Source organism: Taudactylus pleione, unplaced genomic scaffold (assembly GCF_031769625.1).
Source record: "Taudactylus pleione unplaced genomic scaffold, aTauple2 ptg000250l, whole genome shotgun sequence".
Classification (NCBI taxonomy): domain Eukaryota; kingdom Metazoa; phylum Chordata; class Amphibia; order Anura; family Myobatrachidae; genus Taudactylus; species Taudactylus pleione.
In genome coordinates, this window is record NW_028284652.1 from 587,892 (window position 1) to 607,783 (window position 19,892).

The 19,892-nt window shown below is 43.8% G+C and overlaps 1 protein-coding gene across 2 annotated transcripts in view; it reads left to right on the forward strand.

Annotated features, from left to right (window-relative positions):
- The window catches only part of NAALADL1 (N-acetylated alpha-linked acidic dipeptidase like 1), a 132,352-nt gene that overhangs the window by 20,828 nt on the left and 91,632 nt on the right, over positions 1-19,892 (forward strand). Inside the window, exon 3 of one of the 2 annotated variants that reach the window (XM_088480011.1) lies at positions 1,620-1,795. Coding sequence is in view for 1 of the 2 variants with exons in the window: in XM_088480010.1 (XP_088336136.1) it covers positions 15,461-15,651 (191 nt within the window). In the remaining variant the exon portion in view is untranslated. Of the gene's footprint in view, positions 1-1,619; positions 1,796-15,380; positions 15,652-19,892 lie in introns of those variants that run through there. The other variant, XM_088480010.1, reaches the window with a different exon arrangement.

Genomic DNA, 19,892 nt, shown 5'->3' on the forward strand with positions numbered 1-19,892 from the left:
AGTGCCGCACCTTTGCTTTTTGTATACATATATATATATATATATATATACATAGTGAGCTCAGGGAGGACAGAAACCTGGAGCAGAAGGGCAATATATATCAGAGGCACCAGAACAGGGGGTGGCAAGGTGTGTATATTGTGGGAGGTTATTATTGTGTGTGTGTTGGGTGGGTTATTCATATTATTTGTTATATGTGGTTCACTGATGGTCTCTGCATTATCTAGCATTCACTGCGACTCTCTGCATTATTTGATGGTCACTGCACTGCTCTCTGTATTATATGGTGGTGGCTGCGATGCTCTCTGCATTATATGGTGGTCAATGTGATGTTCCCTGCATTATTTGGTGGTTGCTGCAATGCTCTCTGCATTATATGGTGGTCACTACAACTCTCTCTGCATTATTTGGTGGTCACTGTGATGCTCCCTGCTTTATATGGTGGTCACTGTGATGTTCCATGCATTATATGGTGGTTACTGCGAAGTTCTCTGTATTATTTGGTAGTCACTGCGATGCTCTTTGTATTACATGGTGGTCACTGCGATGTTCCCTGCATTATATGGTGGTCACTACTATGTTCTCTGTTTAATATATCGCTATCACTGCAATGTTCTCTGTATTATATGGCATTCACTGCAATGCTCTCTGTGTTATATGTCAGTCATTGCAACGCTTAAAATGGATGACCGGCACCATGTGCTGTACAGTGATCTGACACTGACTGGGGAATAGAAGTGTTGCAGCACACTGTATTAGGTTCAGTGTGACAGTACGTGTGTGGGGGTCTGATACTGCACCCACACTTGGTGCCTGAATGCTGCTACCTGTACGGTGTGTGTATATATAATGAGATGTTGCTCCAGCTGTGCCTGAGGGTATTTTAAGGAAAAATAATATTTAATAAAGGCTGCTAGCCAGTGGCATCACTAGGGAACTTCGGGCCGCACCGGGTGACACCATCCGAGGGGGTGACACCAAAATTGCAGAGCTGCTCTGCTATTTTGGTGTCACCCCCTCAGACGGTGTCACAAAGCAGAGCTTGTAGCTGCAATGGATCATGCACATACTCATAAACCACACTCTGCTGGGAGAGGCTGGGGCTTCCCAGCAGCTCCAAGAGCGCTGGGCAAGCCCCCAGTGCAAAGAGGATAGGGGCGTGACACACAGGCTCGGCTCCTAGATGGCACACATCAGGGTGTATGGCCTTGCGGACACAAGGCCATGCCCCCTTTTGCATGTGGGTGAGGGGTAGATAAGTGCCACACTGGGTGTCACCACACTCGGTGACACACCTGCTGCTACCATACTTAAAGCACTCTGTGATTGTATTGGAGAGGGAATTATCTTCTCTTCCCTTAATTAGCTAAGTAGCTAGTTTCTGCAGCCCTTGTAAAGTCTTTTAAATGTGTTTTTAAACTTCAAATATAAAACATAATACTGTTTCAACTAGTAGTATGCTATGTATATTGTCACTTGATACTTATTACTTGTTCTTTATTTTGGTAAATTATGATCCTGTGAACATGATGATTCTTATTGATATTTCTATAATCACAGCTAATATAAATACAGGATATTTAAATAATTATACGTGCACCTTCTTCCCTGTCTTACAGTCATGTTCTAGAACCTGAGAAAAGGATCTGCCTTTAAAACGCATAGTTGGGAGGAGACAAGAAATGTCCTTGTGTACTTTCGTCTAAGTCTATGTGCAGTTCTAGGATCACTATTGTTGTGAAAAAAACCACTTGATCTATTGGGTTTCATCATTTACAACATCATACAAAATTAAGTATGTTATATAACTTGTTATATTAATTGTCCACTGTAAAAAAACGTTGAATAATAGTGTTTCTTTTTCTCAAAGAGCAATAACTATTTTTTATCTCCTTTTATAACTTAGTTTATGGAGTTCAGCTAGAGATATTAAGTAATATTTCCAGTTAATCATTCTTATTGCTGTTATACTTTACTATTTTGTCATTCAAATTCAAACAATGTCCACAATGTACTTACAGCTACCCTAACCTATTCTTTACCTGCTCATTCAGAATTTTGATTTTCTATGTACACTTTATTAGAATTTTTAGCAACTTTTTGCTGTGGAAACTTGACAAACCTAGAACACAAATTTGAAACTCAAACCACTGACTTTGAAGCTATGGAATGAGATGCTTGAAATTGTTTCTAATGCTGGGCATACACGGCAAGATAAAATGTCTGTCGGCATACACTGTGAGAGAAATCTCACAGTGTATATCCCAACATCCGCGCTTCGCCCCCGGGGAGGAGACATTTCCCTGTTCCTTCCGTAGGAAGGAACACAGGAAATGTCTGTCTGTCGGCCACGCTGGGCATACACTGCCCGATGCGGCTGACAGTTACCGGGTAAATATCGCATCGGACAGGCATGCTGGACAATCCAGCATGCCCGACCGAGCAATATTTAACCCTCGGTCGCCCCCCCACGCTACAATTATCGCGGCGATCCGCCGATATTGGGCGGATCGTCCCGATAATTGCAGAGTGTATGGCCAGCATAAGTAGTTATTGAAAAACAGTTTAAAGTTCAACATCTACAACAAATTGTTACACTTAATGACTAAAAAAGCCAAACTAATGTCATGCAACTAAATTCGACCATCAATTTGAGCTAGTTTGAACACGTTCAGGCTTAAAAAGCTGCATGTTTTATATGGGTTTTTGACATGTGACCATGTGAAATTCAAACTCGAACACAGTAATCATCACTATTCAAGTAAAACATTTTTTAAAAGGTAATCATTTAAACTTGAATAGGTAGAAAACACAACATGTAATACAATGGATATCATAACTGATGGATAATAAAATGGATTTGGTCCACTCTGGAATTTGAAGCTTCTGGGTAAGATCATTGAGGCTGATACAGAGTTGAATGTGTGTCTGTGTGTGGTGTGGAGCATATCTTATGTCTATTTGCAGTACTCCAAGTATGGGCAACGCATAGCCATGCACCTTTTGGTCACATTTACACCTGTAAGCGGAGAGCTGGAACAGGGGAGAAATGGCTGGTCCTACTGTACATAGGCACATTTCAGGAAGGGTGCATTATGTATCTTCTTCAGATCTTTATGTAAGCAAAAATGTGCCTGTGTGTTGCCATATCTTTTGCACCTAGTATAGAGCATGTGCAAGTACTCACTGATGATGATGCGTCTACAAATGTGCAGCTATTTTTGTCCGTGCACAGTTGATTGGAGCAATTTACACCTGATTTATTTCCACTTCTTTTCAGAGATGATCGCAAATCCTGTCGCAACTGCGATTCCGTACTCAGTGGATTGTTAATGACTCAGCCGCCATCTTGTGCGCTGTGGGTTTACAAAAGTGAAGATGTTGCCAATAGCAACCAATCAAATTTGAGTTCTTATCTTCTAAAATGTAAAAGTTAATAACAGTCAGAATCTCAGTTGTTGCTATGGGGCCCCATTTTTGTAAAATCGCACTTTAGTAGTTTGGGAATTTATAAGCTTGCCGGGAGTGGTAAGATTCAGGAAATGCATGAAGGGTTGGATGCCAGAGAAAAGTCTGAAAAGTCCTGTAATTGGGAACTGGAGCAGGTAATGGGTGTGGATGAGACAAAACGTTTATGTCAATTTAGGGCCTTGCGCAGATTAAATGGGTTATAGTCTAGTTTTTGTATTTTATTTTGCATATATGAGGGTGGTTCAATAAATGATAACAAGACCTCTCACTGAGTAAATTTATTCAACTCGTACATATACATATAATCAATAGTTTGGCCTTGATACAGATTATTTTTCCACATATTCCCCATACTTGTCTAAGCATTTGTTCCACTGTACACCAAGGCATCTATCCCGGCATAGAATAAAACTGTCAGGTTGTGGCCTAGGACCGACCGTTACTCACCTCAGCACTGGCTTCCCCTGATCTCTAGAGCGACCAGATGCCAGGTGCTGCAGCGAGTGACGCGGTGAGGATTATACCTGGGGTCTGCTCCATTATGTGGTTTCTGTGGTTACCGTGATGGACGCAGCCATGACAGTCTGTTTTCAGTTGACTAATCCTTTCCCCAGTGGTAGCGTTGGTTGCGGTCAGCTGACAGTGTCTTCCAATGGACTGCTACCTTAGGGTATATAACCGGGCTCTGGACAACAGGAAGTTGCCTGTACAACGTCGTTACTTCCAGTGTTAACTTGCCATTGTAGCGTTCCAGGTTCCAAGCTCTATTCCTTCCTGTGACTTGTTCCTAATGTTTTACGTGGTGTGTGTAGTCAGTGTGTCTTCTGAGTACAATCTATTAAGAAGAAAAAAGGGGGGGTTAACCCCCTATTGTTCCTCAGCACAAGGAATTATACTTGCAACAATACATGAAGACTACATGGTAATAGAAATTCAGAGATATTAGTTGCATGCATTTGCACATACATGGGAAGCTGCTAGGCCACGTCACGGCTTCTCTGCCACTAGCAGTCCCTAACACTAAGGGGTTCACGTCCGGGGCGCAGGGCACCCCAAAAAACGTTCAGCCCAGGACCCCCCCAGGGCATCATACGAAAAATGGAAAAAGGTGACAGTGAAGTGTAAAGTACAGATGTGTGCGAGTAGTTAATAAGTGTTGAAAAAGGGGTTAAAATATATGTGAAAAAATTACATGAATAAAAAACAAATATAAAAGGTGATGTGAAAAGTAACTATGTGTATTAAGTGGTGATGCCCTGAGGAGGCCCAGCCAGAGTAGCCTCGGGGGCCCTACGCCCAAACTCTCACCCCAAATGTAATATATACCAATTATAAGGCCTCATGATAAAGGCACATATATATTTTGTCAAATGTAAGGCCTCATGATAAAGGCACATACATAAATGCATCCAAATTGAGAGCCAGCTTACCTGGGAGTCACCACTGGGAACTCCAACTAGCACTACTAGAACCAGGTTGATTGAACAGCTGCCATTTTTTGTTTACAATCTATTAAGAGTCATCTTCTTTGTTAGCTCAATGGCTGAATCCTCAGCTTGTGTACTGAGTTCATCATTCAAGTACCATTTCGTGATACCATTCTCATGTATCAGTGCTGCGTCTAAAGTCAGTGTGTGTACTTAGTACATCATCCAAGTACCCGCTCATTATACCATCTCCTGTGCCAGCATTGCAACTGAAACCACTAAGTGTGTTCTCTGTACATCACTTCAGTACAATCCTCAAATATCTTTCTCCTGTGCTTGTCCTGTGGTAGTATTCTTCTATTTTTTACCACTCATGCCGGATACCTGACCAAAGGGCTGCAACCTGCCTACTGGGTGCAGCTTAAGCCCAAACCCCGCTTGGAGTGGTCAATGGTGAACACCTCCCAGTGAGTTAGACTCAGCACCTTTGATCAGGTCTTGCCAACATCCAGTACTGGTGGATGAGGAAGACACTAATCCAGGCCCCTCGCCTCCAGTACCATCCTCAACCTGGGTCCACGTCTTCTATCTCGTGGTGGAGAATCATCTGTGCCGACAGCATGACAGGCCCTATGGAAGCCGTTGGATTGCAGGGTGCAGGGGTGTTGCAAGATCTCGCCTCTCGCATCGAGAAGCAGGAGGCAGCACAACACCAGGTGGCTCAATATTTCCAGGAACTCTCCGGTCAATTACTCACCATTCAATTGACATTGGCCAATATACTTCCAAACTCTTCTGGATCTGCTCCTGTAAACCCTCCTGTAGCAGTAACTCCAAAATCTTGTCTGCAGTTGGCCTCTCCTGAGCATTTTGATGGAAACCCCAGACGATGTCGGGGCTTCATTAATCAGTGTGAGATACAGTTCTAGTGTCTACCCAAGTACTTTCCCACTCTGAGGTCAAAAGGGGCATACATTATTTCTCTGCTATATGGGATTGCTTTGCACTGGGTCTCTCCATTATGAGACCGAGCTGATCTTCTCATCTCTAATTATAAAAATGTTATTTGCTCTTTCAATAGAATTTTTGATGAGCCAGGCCAGACTGCCTCAGCTTCCTCTGATCTCCTTTGAGTTTGACAAGGGACACATACAATGGTGCAGTATGTGGTTCAATTCCAGACAATTGCTTCTGAATTAAAGTGGAATAATGAGGCGCTTAAGGCAGCATTTCGTCATAGATTATCTGAAAGAATGAAGGATGAATTGGCCTCTCGAGATGTTTCTGACTATCAGAAGTGATATCATTATGTATCAAGGTAGACTTGCGCCACAGAGAAGAGCAGGTTAGTAAAGGGTGTGAATATCATTTCAAGGATCGATTTCTGTCAGCTATATGTTCTTCTCCTGCACCACCTAAAGAAGAACCTATGCAGATCCACAGGTCTCAGTTAACTTCATCGATTCCAGAACAAGCTTTGCCTCTACTGTGCAGCCCCTGATCATATTCTTAAACTTTGTCCTCTCCTCTCAGGAAATGGGAGACTCTAACTGGCTCTTGGAGCGTCCAGTTCGAGGTGTTAACCAAGTCTTCCCATTTGATGGATGGTCCTATACCAGTGTCTATTTGTTTCAAGTTTCAGACAAAAAATATGAAAGCCTTGGTGGACTCAGAAGCTGCTGGAAATTTTATTTCTGAAACTCTGACACATGAACTAGGAATACCAGTTCTTCCTCTTCCAAACAAGTTGGCTCTTTCTGGAGTGGATGGCAATGTTAACCTCGGAGACTTTATATCATCAGTTACTCTACCTGTTTCACTTCGAGTAGGTTGCCTACATCAAGAGGAGTTAGAATTCCTGGTCTTACCTAAGACTCCCCATGCTCTAGTTTTAGGTCTGCCTTGGCTGAAAACCCACAACCCCATAGGACTGGTCCACTATGCATGTTCTGGCCTGGGGATACAATTGGTTTCACCAGTGTCTTCCTCATGTTGTTCCAGTATGAACCCAAAAAGTCTCTACCGAGTTCAAGTCTCTACCGTCTGACTAAGTTCTAAACCAGATTCTCGTCTGCCCAAACCATATCAAGATTTTGCTAACGTTTTTTGTGAACAAGCTGTGGACAAATTGCCTCCCCATCACCCTTGGGACTGTGGCATCAATCTTATCCCTGGAAAGATGTCACCTCGTGGCTGTATCTATCTTCTTTCGGTTCCAGAAAAAGCGGCCATGTCCAACTACATAAAAGAAAACCTAGCAAAGGGTTTTATAAGACCATCTTTCTCTCCTGCTGGGGCTGGATTTATCTTTGTCGAGAAAAAAGATGGAGGTCTCAGACCCTGCATGGACTACCGTGGGCTGAATCAAATCATTGAAAAGAATAAGTATCCTTTGCTACTTATGTCAGAGCTTTTTGACAAGGTTCGTGGAGCATCCATTTTCACTAAATTGGATCTTCGGGAAGGTTACAATTTAATTTGTATTAAGACAGGGCACGAGTGGAAAACTGCTTTTAATATGTGAGATGGCCATTATGAATACTTGGTGATGCCTTTCGGATTGTGTAATGCGCTAGCAGTCTTTCAAAGTTATGGTAACTAAATCTTCCAAGATGTCCTTTACAAATTCGTTTGTAGTCTATCTTGACAACATTTTAATTTTTCAGAGAACCTGCAATCTCATCTCCTTCATGTTAGGGAGGTCCTTTTTTATTTTAAAAGTCATCATATCTACAGGAAAATTTCTAAATGCCTTTTTGAACAGTCCTCCGTGCCATTTTTGGGGCACATTATATAGGGAATTCTCTTCAAATGGATTCAGACAAGCTAAGAGCCATCCAAGATTGGCCACAACCGCACTCCTTGAAAGCCATTCAACATTTTATGGCTTCTCAAATTATTATAGGAGGTTAATTTTAACCTTTTCTAAGATTGTTGCTCCCATCATAGTTCGCACCAAGAAGGGTGCTAACCCATCCCATTGGCCTCCTGCAGCAGTGGTGGATTTCCAAGCCCTCAAAACAGCTTTATCTACTGCTCCAATTCTTTGTCAACCACAACTAGAAAAACTCTTCACGTTAGAAGTCAATACCTCTTCGGTAGGAATGGGAGCTGTACTGTCTCAAGTGGCTGAAAATGGAGAGAATAATCCTTGTGGTTTCTTTTCTCACAAATTCTCTCCAGCTGAAAAAGATTATGCCATAGGGCAGTGGTTCTCAAACTCGGTCCTCAGGACCCCACACAGGTCACGTTTCCCAGGTCACCCAGCAGGTGCACAGGTGTACTCATTACTCACTAACACATTTTAAAAGTTCCACAGATGGAGTTCATTATTTCACTTGCGATTCTGTGAGGAGACCTGGAAAACATGTACCATTTGGGATCCTGAGGACCGAGTTTGAGAACCTGTGCCATAGGGGATCAAGAATTGCTGGCTATGAGATTGGCACTAGAGGAGTGGAGACATCTTTTGGAAGGCGCTAAATTTCCTATTACAATCATCACGGATCACAAGAATCTTCTTTATCTCACGACAGCTCATCGTTTGAATGCCAGACAGATTCGCTGCACTTTTCTTTTCCAGATTTGAGTACAATTTCGGCCTGGCATACAAAATAAAAAGGTTGATGCACACTCCCGGTCCTTTTTGCCTCCACAGGAAGGAGAGCAATCTCAAGCTCATCCTATTTTAGATCCTCTTGTCTTTGCTCACACCCAGTTGCTTCCTCCTCCTCCTCCTCCTCCTGGGAAGATCTTTGTCGCACCTCAGTTACGTAAGAATAATATAATATTAGCTTGGGCTCATGCCTCCTTGTTTGCTGGTCACTCTGCCATTTTCAAGATGTTTAAGTTTTTGTAGCTCTCCTACTGGTGGCCCACTATGAAAGAAGATGTCCGGGATTTTATTGTCTCCTGTTCCAAGTGTAGCCAGCATAAATCCATTCACAATAAAGTGGTTGGTCCTTTGCCTATTCCTGATGTTCCTTGGACTTACCTGTCGATGGATTTTATCTGAGAGTTACCACCATCAAAAGGACATGGGACCTCATTCAGAGTCGGTCAAAGCGGCCGCACGGTTGTACGCCACCGATGTTCACTATACTGCGCATGCGTAAAGTTCACAATGCGCGTGCGCAAACTAGCGGCTACGATCAGAAATTTCTCTCTCCTTGAATACAGCCAGGTCGGTAGTTTGAGTGACAGATTGAGGTGTTTGTGGGTGGTAACAGGGGAAGGTGCTTGAAAACGGGGGAGTGGAGATCCGAACGCAGGCGTGCCTCATTATGCGAACGGCGTTTTATGGGAGTGCATACGGTTTATGGGAGTGCATAATTAACAAAGTAGCGTCATGGCACATGTGACATGGGAGGTTTTTACATTGACATGATCGTAGAGCTTAAGAGAGGGTATGGTCAACCTTAAGCTCTACGACCAGTTCCGATGGTTCCCGATGGTCTCGATTAATCCTTATATGCCCGGAGATGACGTGTAATGCGTACGAGAAGGGGGCGTATTCTTTTGTCTTCCGACCGCTTCCTCCTCTTGGTCGGCCAGCTTCCGATCCGAACTTAGGGACGCAACTTGCGAGGGAATCATTCGCATATCTGGCCCCTTTTCCCGTACGACCGTGCGGCCGCTTCGACCGACTCTGAATGAGGTCCATAATATCATCTGGGTGGTAGTGGACCGATTTTCGAAAATGGTGCATTTTATTCCTTTGGTGGGACTTCCTTCTGCTCCACAGTTGGCCAAAATGTTTATTTGTGACATCTTCCATCTTCATGGACTACCCAAGGAGATAGTGTCTGACCTAGGTGTGCAATTAGTTGTCAACTTCTGAAGGGCTTTATGTGCCTCATGTGGAATTAAACTGAAGTTTTCCTCTGCCTATCACCCACAGACAAATGTCCAAACTGAGAGGGTGAATCAGGAATTGGAGACATTTCTGAGACTTTTTGTTTCCTCATCTTCTCAAGTTGACTGGCTCGATTTATTGCCGTGAGCAGAGTTTGCCCACAATTTTAGGTATCACTCTTCTTCAAAGGCTACTCCATTTTTCGCAGTTTATGGAAGACATCTGTGTGTTCCAGATTTCCAAGATTTAATTCCCATGGAAGTGCCTGCTATCACTAATCTTGTGAAATCATTGTCTGATACTTGGAAAAACATTAATTTCTCTTTAAAAAATCTTCTAGTAATTACAAAAAGTTTGCAGATTGAAAATGTCCGGCCATTCCTCTTCTCAAGATTGGAGATAGGGTGTGGCTGTCAACTAAGAACATTCAGTTAAAGGTTGCAAGCATGAAATTTGCTCCATGCTTCATTGGACCATATTGTATTCTTGAAATCATCAATCAATCAATTTCCAACACATTTCATGTTTCCCTTCTACGACCATTAAGCCGTAATCAATTTCAGCATTCTCCACCCAAGACTCCTCTAGTACAGACTCAATTGGGAGTTGAATTTGAAGTTGAAAAGATCCTTGACTCTCGACACCGATTGAATCATCTTCAGTATCTCATTGACTAGAAGGGGTATGGACCTGAAGAATGAGCATGGATCAAGGCGTCTGATGTCCATGCTCCACAACTGGTTCGAGCATTTCATAAGAAGTTTCCTGATGAGCCTTGTGGGTGTCCAGAGTCCACCATGAAAGAGGGGGGTACTATCAGGTTGCGGCCTAGGATCGTCCGTTACTCACCTCAGTGTCGGCTTCCCCTGATCTCTAGAGCGGCAGCGAGCGACGGCTGATGATTATACTTGGGGTCTGCTAGGACATTTATATGCTCGCTCCGTGAATTGGTTTCTGCGGTTACCATCATGGATGCAGCCATGACCGTTTGTTTTCACCTGACTACCCCTTTACCCAATGGTAGCGTTGGTTGCGGTCAACTGACAGTGTCCTCCAATGGACTGCTACCGTAGGGTATATAACAGGGCTCTGGAAAACAGGAAGTTGCCTGTACAACATCATTACTTCCAGTGTTAACTTGCTGTTGCAGCGTTCCAGGTTCCAAGCTCTGGGCCTGATTCAGACCTGCTCGCAAGCGCCACGCGCTCGCGAGAAGGTCGATGTTTGGCCACTACACATGCGCACGCCGGAGCCGGCTCCGACGTGCGCATGCGCAAGACCTGGCTAGTGACGGGCGCTTCGACGCTCTGGGTCTCGCACCAAAAGGGGGCGGCTGTCGATTTTGATCGACAGCTCGCACCATTTTGGAGGCAGGCAGGGGGGGTGGCTGGCCAAACAGAGGTATTCCCGACAGAACGCCTGCCATTTGGGGACGGGCCCACTGACATCACGAGTGATGTCAGTGGTGAGCTTCTGGCTCTATTAAGAGCCAGAAGCTCACTGGGGCTTGTGGGAACGAGACCCTACTGCAAGAGTCTCATCGCAAGCCTCGATGGACATCACCTGGCCGCTCGCAATAGCTGTGGATGGTCACCCACAGCTATGCGAGCGGCCCAGAGGCCGCACCAAAAAAAAAAACGCCCTGATTCAGAGTGTCCAGCTCTGAATCAGGCCCTCTGTTCCTTCTAGTGACTTGTTCCTAGTGTTTTCCACGATCTGTGTACTCAGAACGTCTTCTGAGTACAATCTATTAAGAGTCATCTTCTGTGTTAGCTCTGCGGCTGAATCCTCAGCTTGTGTACTGAAGGCCTGATTCAGAGCCGGACGCTCTGACCAGAGCGCTCGCTCTGAATCAGGGCCCTCCTCCATGAAAATGGAGTGGCCTCCTGGCCGCTCACATAGCTGTGGGTGACCACCCACAGCATATGCGAGCGGCCAAAAAGATGGTCGCGATGGTCATCGGACTTGCGACGGAGACCCTGCGGTAGGGTCTCCCTGCCACATGCCCTGGAGTGATTTTGGCTCTATCAGAGCCAAAATCACTCCCACTGGCATCACTAGTGATGTCAGTGGGGCCGGCTTCAGACGGTAGGTATTCCCATGGGAACGCCTCCGTCTGGCCGCCATGCCCCCGGCACGCCCACCAAAGGGGGCGTGCTGTCAATCAACATCGACAGCACGCCCCCTTTGGTGCGAGACCCAGAGCGATGGAGAGCCCGTCGCTCTCCGGGTCTCGCGCATGCGCACGATGGAGCTCACTCCGTCGTGCGCATGCGCAGTGGTGAACATCGACCCGCTTGCGAGCGTACTGCCGCTCACGAGCAGGTCTAAATGCCCCCGAGTTCATCATTCAAGTACCATCTCATGATACCATTCTCCTGTGCTGTGTCTGAGGCCACAGTGTGTGTACTTAGTACATCATCCAAGTACCCGCTCATTATACCATCTCCTGTGCCAGCATTGCGACTGAAACTACTAAGTGTGTTCTCTGTACATCACTTCAGTACAATCCTCCAATATCTTTCTCCTGTGCTTGCCCTGTGGTAGTGTTCTTCTATTTTTTACCACTTGTGCCGGATACCTGATCAAAGGGCCGTGACCTGCCTACTGGGTGCAGCTTAAGCCCAAATCCCGCTTGGAGGGGTCAGTGGTGAACACCTCTCAGTGGGTTAGACTCAGCGCCTTTGGTCAGGTCTTGCCAACATCCAGTACTGGTGGATGAGGAAGACATTAATCCAGGCCCCTCACCACCTGTTCCCTCCTCAACTTGGGTCCACATCTTCTAATCTTGTGGCAGAGAATCTTCTTAGCAAGAGTGTGACAAAAACCATGTCAAGCTCCTGAAGCCAGAAGATGATGGCTTGCTTCACCATCGATTTTTAATTGCCTTCCACCCAGGTGCTTCTTCAATTGTCTACGCAAGCGCAATGCTGAATGCAGATTCCCGATTATCAGGAATCTGCGTGTGCACATGACATGTTCTGCGAATATGCAGCATGGGTCCTGCGTGATTGCACGCAGCCCCTTCTATGTCTCAGCTTGGTTGTCAGGCAGAGGCATTTAAGGGGCAGTGCAGGGGCAGTGACCAGTGGCGTAACAAGGGTATTTGGAGCCTAGGGCAAGAAGGAAAAGAAAATGGTCCCCCACTATGTGCGTGCGGCAAAGGCGCCAGCTCTGAAAGTGGGTGTAGCCACATGCCGCAAGGGTTGTGGCCACTGAAAAATGGGGAGTGTCAACATGACACATCAACATTTCTTGTCACTGTGGGAACATTCCTTTCCATTCTATATGCACCTTAATGCCCCAAGTAGTAGTGCCCCTCATGCAATGCCCCTACTAGTAGTGCCTCTCATAGAATGCCCCTTATCCAGTGCTCAGAGTAGTTCCCCTAGTAGTTCCCCCAGTAGTGCCCTCTATACAGTGCCCCCAGTAGTGCCCTTTGTACAATGCCCCCAGTAGTGCACATTATACAGTGCCCCCAGTAGTGCCCTTTATACAGTGCTCATACACCTAAAACACAGACAGGGACACACATTATACTTACCCTGATCCCCACTCCTGAGCTTGCCACCATCTGCTCCTCTGGTCTTGCTCAGCACTATGGGGGAGATGTCATGACATCTCTCCCTTCATCCACTGTGGGCCAGAAGGCTGAGCTCATGAGTGAGCTCCAGCCCGGTGCTGGTAACGGTGTGTGTGTTTTACTGTGTAGTGCGGTCCGCACTACACACCAACCACTGACCTGGACAGTGGTAGGCGGCGCACACCGCTGCTCCAATGGGGCCCGGGGCACATGACCCACCCAACCCCCCTTAGATACGCCACTGGCGGGGACAGCCGGGATTCCCAGAAATGGGCATATCCGCCCCGTTTTCCAAGAGTGGCAAGGCAGCTAACCTGAGGAAGCCAATGGTCGTTATGGTTATCCCAGCCTGCGACCTTGGTCGCAGTGCTGGGATCGCAAATGCAGCAGGGGGTAGCAGACACCTCATGTTGCATGCAGCTTTTCAATTCTGTCCACTACTGAATCACCCCCCTACAGTAGCATAACTACAGCCCCCGCAGATCCCATGGTGGCTTGGGGGCGCGGAGGCTTGTGGGGCACGGTGGCTTTAGGGTTGCAGATTCCATGCGGACTTGCCATCCGCATGAAATCTGCTGAAAATGTCCCTCCAAAAATGGCCGCCACCATGGTGGTAACTCCGGCTCCAGCAGTGTAAAGTGATGATAACACACAACAATGCCGTCCCTCCAAATGGTTGTCTGTGTCCTCAAATGGTTTATCCGCACACCGGCGGCTTTTTCAAGAGGCGGAAAAAGCCGCCGGTGTGCAGAGAAACCATTTGAGGACACGGACTACCATTTGAGAGCTGAGCCCAACTGCTGCCGTAGACTCACTCTCTGGGATTACATCCATTTATTTCTCCAGCTCACATCAAACAGCTGACGCCCAATGTGACCCGCGCAGCCTCCTGTGGGTGAGACACTCGGAGGACTGCAGACGAAGCTTCCATCTGGACACAGACTACCATTTGGAGGGACGGTGTTGTTGTGTGTTATCATCACTTTACACTGCTGGAGCCGGAGTTACCAGCATCTAAAAGCCGCTGGAGCAGCGGGACTGACAAGAGGGGAGTGAGTACAGCGGAGTACTGAGAGTTCTCTTACTCCGTACTGCTACATTATTTCATATTGGGAGCGCCCACCAACAGTGCACTGTGGAACACTGTCAGCCACTTAGTTCTACTGGGCCACTCAGTTCTCAACCTACTGTTACATAGTAGCTTCTTCTCAGCCATCAGATACATTGTTGTCAACTGGGCCTCTTTGAGCTTGGTTTACAGATGCATTAGAGCTCAGATGCATACTTATTAACTAAGAAACAATAGAGATCTTTTTAGTCTATTTGTTTGATATTAACATTGAATTGTGATTCTGTGCTCTATTTAAGTACATGTTGTTTACTTAAACACATGGCACTTTTAAAATAGGTTACAGTGGAATGTTGGGTTAACACCCAACAATGTATTATCCCATCTTGTTTCATATCTTTCAGTTTCAAGGCTTTAAACATTTTATATACTAATAAATACAGAAAGACAGAAATGAAAAATATGTAACATATTTCTCTACCAATCTGTACATTATATTGTTTTTTTTTGTCAACAATTACGCCCATTATCCCTGCAAGTTACTTTTAAAGAGCTGTGTCTTCAATTTTGGGAATACATTACCATTTAAGACCTGTTCAGAACCTGGTTAAAACATAATCTCATGGATCAAAAGGTAGATAAACTTGGACATGCATAGCAAATCTAGTTGTTATATAACACTATTATCACAATCAGTTACACGAGGACACCAAACAATATGCATCCGATAACACAAGTGCTGCACTGTGTGGCCTCACATTTTGTCAGGTTCAAAGAAGCCATAGGTAATAAAAAAAATAGATTGCCCTACAATAAATGCTATGATAAGGATATTTTATTCTACCAGCTTTGCAAAGGGGCAAAGGACGAATTTGGATTATTAAGAAAAATGTTGTGTACTGTATCTTGATAATATGTAACCTGACTTCTAATTAGTACTAGACTGCACTTATATGGAGACTGCTCAAGATCCAAGGTCACATTGAGATAGAGCTTTAATAAAATGCTCAGGACAAGAAGCATTTTTGGTGATTGTCTTGGATCTTCGGAGAACGATGAACGTATGGAAGATAGTAGGTGGTGTAGTCGGTGGGGCTTTGATACTGGCCATTGGATTACTCATTGGTCACTTTGGTATCCCTAAGACACCGTCCTGGGCTGAGAAGCTTTCTAAAGATGTTGATGAAAATTTCATTCGAGAGTTCATGAAAGAAGTAAATAATCGGAACATTGAAGAAAATCTGAGGTGAGACATAACCCTGCATTGGAACACAGAACACAATAATGGATATTTAATCTGCCAATTTTTGCTCTATTAGTGCATTCTTTAGGTTTTTGTTTTCTTTTTCATATACACAAAGACTTAGATCTGTTATGTGTCTAACATATATAAGGGAACTTTAAATCTATCTTACTGCAAATCATAAAACTATATTAGTTACGAGTTACTCATGGAGAGGTAGCATGGTGATTGATCATGGGGTAATCTCTTCCTCTGATGTTTTGCTGCATGGTGACAAGATGAAATTTGAACACAATCATCCTCACAATTAACAAAATGTAAAAATAATGTTTTTCACGTAGGGGGTCAATCCAATTAGGTGCGAATTGTGAGTTTGTGAGCACGCACCCGAGAATTCTCCAATCCAATTAAAAATACCTATTCACGGTACTCGCAGAGGTGGTTTGTGAATTGTCAGCCAAATGCGATGTGAGAGAAGTGCATGAAAAAGTGGAGTGACCTTCCTGGACCCCCAAAAAAATGACAATTGTGTTTGCAGAATTATACAGAAGGCTGTTAGTGGGCATAAGAAAAGTACTGAAGATATTTAAATGGTGTTAAATGGTTGATTTCTGCAAAATTATAAAAAGCTACTTTTTAAGAAAAAATAGTAGGAAAAAAAGATGCTTTTGGGCTAGTTTGAGGTAACGTTAAAGAAATGTAAACAATATAATAGGCAATTAAAAAAAATGCTCTAATTAAATTTGGGGTGCATAATGCAACAAAAGTTTGGATAATTTGTCGCCATTTTTTTCAAACCCTCAAAAATGATATGCATTTACTGGACTTATTAAGCTAATTGGAAACTTCCAATTGCCTAATTAGACATTCGGGGGGTGTCCAAGGGGTTCTGCATGGTGTCCCGACATTTTAACCTTAAAATAAAGATTTTCCTTACCATCTCTCTGAGTTTACTCTGACTGGTTCATTGGCCGCGATTCAGGGCCTGATTCAGCATTCGCACACACCCGCTAGCTGCGAAAATATGCTAATGAATGCATTCGCACTGCTGTCGCAGCACAAGGTGTAGACGCCCAGTACTACATAATGCTGTCCCCTTACCCTCTTCTCACATCCGTACTAATGTGCAAGTATGCAAAATCATCTGTAACATCGAGTAACATCGGAGCTGCACGCACACTTGTGGTTGGCATGACCCTGCCGCAGACGTTGCTAAGCTTCCTGCACGATGTGCGTACTCAGGCTGCGTATGGGTTCACTGTGAATAATTTATGCACGAACCTGCAACGGCGTTCGGACGCACTGACACGTCTGAGTTCGCATGACCATCCCCCGTCACCACCCACAAACGGCACTTCCTGTCAATGACTTAGTGATGAGTCTGCTGGTTCACGCACTGCGTCTTATACGCTTACGCAGAATGCAGACATCGGCTGGCTGTGTGCGAAAGCAGCATTGGGATCCAACCTGAATCAAGCCCTCAATTCAACGTGATGCTGAATAGCCCTGGGAGTGGTCCTAGTCACTAGTCATTGGTTATCACGTCTGTAACACGGCAACCGTGCCATGTTCGTGCAGTGTGAAAGCCCTAATGTATTTGAAACTTCCACTTAAATTAAACAACGGAAAGAAAAGTTCGTCGTGTGTGAAATAACTCTAAAGCTTTCAATAAAGAAAGAAGAAATACCAATAATTATCAAATGAAGGCACTGCGCTCATCAATACTTGAAGGTATTGGCATGGCAGATAAGACAGTCAAGACACATATATTATGTAAGCTAAAACATTTAATTCGTAAAAGACAATATAAACCAATGAATGAATGCGGAACTAATGCATATATAGTAATTGCATATAAAAGCATATATATATACATGGAAGCATATAAGCAAGCACAAATAGAAAAGTGACATTGCATGCAATTAAAAATCTGTTGTGCTAGCCATAGAGTCCAACGTATTTAGCTGCTTATGCCCTAAACTGCACGTTAATTAGAAGTCAACCAACCTTAATATAATGTTTACTACCAGTAAAAGTCCAGCATTGATCAAGTACTCCCACGGTAAGGATCTGTGAATGATTATTGCTGCAGTCCTATTGTCATTTCTTCGGATGATTAATACAGTGTGAGCTCACTGTACAGTAGAATGACCACACCGAAAGTCACACCGAAACAGCTGTCAGGCAACAGACTGTGTGTTTCCACCAAGGATGACGGATTAGCAGTTTACTTGACCACCCTGGCTGACTTAAGTATCAAAAGCCTGGCTGACTCTATAAAAACCTTTATGTGCATTTAAAGTGGATGTGCTGGCTCTTTGTTTGAATCTTTATATACAGTATATATATATATATATATACACACACACACACACACACACATATATATATATATATATATATATATATATATATATATATATATAATATATACAGTCAGGTGCATAAATATTGGGACATTGACAGAATTTTCATATTTTGGCCTCTATTCACCACCACAATGGCTTTGAAATGAAACAAACAAGATGTGCTTTAACTGCAGACTTTCAGATTTAATTTGAGGGTAATTACATCCAAATCAGATGAACGGTTTAGGAATTACAACGGTTTCTATATGTGCCTCCCACTTTTTAAGGGGACAAAAGTAATGGGACAAACTAAACAATCCTAAATCTAACTTTCACTTTTTAATACTTTGTTGCAAATCCTTTTCAGGCAATTACAGCCTGAAGTCTGGAACGCATAGACTTCACCAGACACTGGGTTTCATCACTGGTAATGCTCTGCCAGGCCTCTACTGCAAATGTCTTCAGTCCCTGCTTGTTCTTGGGGCATTTTCCCTTCAGTTTTGTCTTCATCAAGTGAAATGCATGCTCAATCGGATTCAGGTCAGGGGATTGACTTGACCATTGCATAACATTCCACTTTTTAGCCTTAAAAAACTCTTTGGTTGCTTTTGCAGTATGCTTCGGGGCATTGTCCTTTCTGCACTGTGAAGCTCCGTCCAATGAGTTCTGAAGCAATTGACTGAATATGAGCATATAATATTACCCGAAACACTTCAGAATTCATTCTGCTGCTTTTGTCAGCAGTCACATCATCAATAAATACAAGGGAATCAGTTCCATTGGCAGCCATACATGCCCACGCCATGACACTACCACCACCATGCTTCACTGATGAGGTGGTATGTTTTGGATCATGAGCAGTTCCTTTCCTTCTCCATACTCTTCTCTCCCATCACTCTGCTACAAGTTGATCTTTGTCTCATCTGTCCATAGGATGTTGTTCCAGAACTGTAATGGCTTTTTTAGATGTTGTTTGGCAAACTCTAATCTGGTCTTCCTGTTTTTGTGGCTCACCAATGGTTTCAATCTTGTGGTGAACCCTCTATATTCACTCTTGTGAAGTCTTCTCTTGATTGTTGACTTTGACACATATACACCTACCTCCTGGAGAGTGTTCTTGATTTGGCCAACTGTTCTGAAGGGGTTTTTCTTCACCAGAGAAATAATTCTTCTGTCATCCACCACAGTTGTTTTCTGTGGTCTGCCGGGTCTTTTGGTGTTGCTGAGCTCTCCGATGCGTTCTTTCTTTTTAAGAATGTTCCAAACAGTTGATTTGGCCACACCTAATGTTTTTGCTATCTCTCTGATGGGTTTGTTTTGATTTTTCAGCCTAATGATGGCTTGCTTCACTGATAGTGACAGCTCTTTGGATCTCATATTGAGAGTCGACAGCAACTGATTCCAAATGCAAATGTCACCTCTAGAATCAACTCCAGACCTTTTACCTGCTTAATTGATAATGAAATAATGAGGGAATAGCCCACACCTGTCCATGAAATAGCTTTTTAGTTTTTAGTTGATAGTCCCATTACTTTTGGCCCCTTAAAAAGTGGGAGGCACATATAGATACCGCTGTAATTCCTACACCATTCATCTGATTTGGATGTAATTACCCTCAAATTAAATCTGAAAGTCTGCAGTTAAAGCACATCTTGTTTGTTTCATTTCAAAGCCATTGTGGTGGTGAATAGAGGCCAAAATATGAAAATTCTGTCAATGTCCCAATATTTATGCACCTGACTGTATATATACACACACATATACACATATATATATACATATATACGTATATATGTGTGTGTGTGTGCGTGTACATATATATATATATATATGTGTGTGTGTATATATATATATATATATATATATATATATATATGTCATTATATCTGTCTGCAG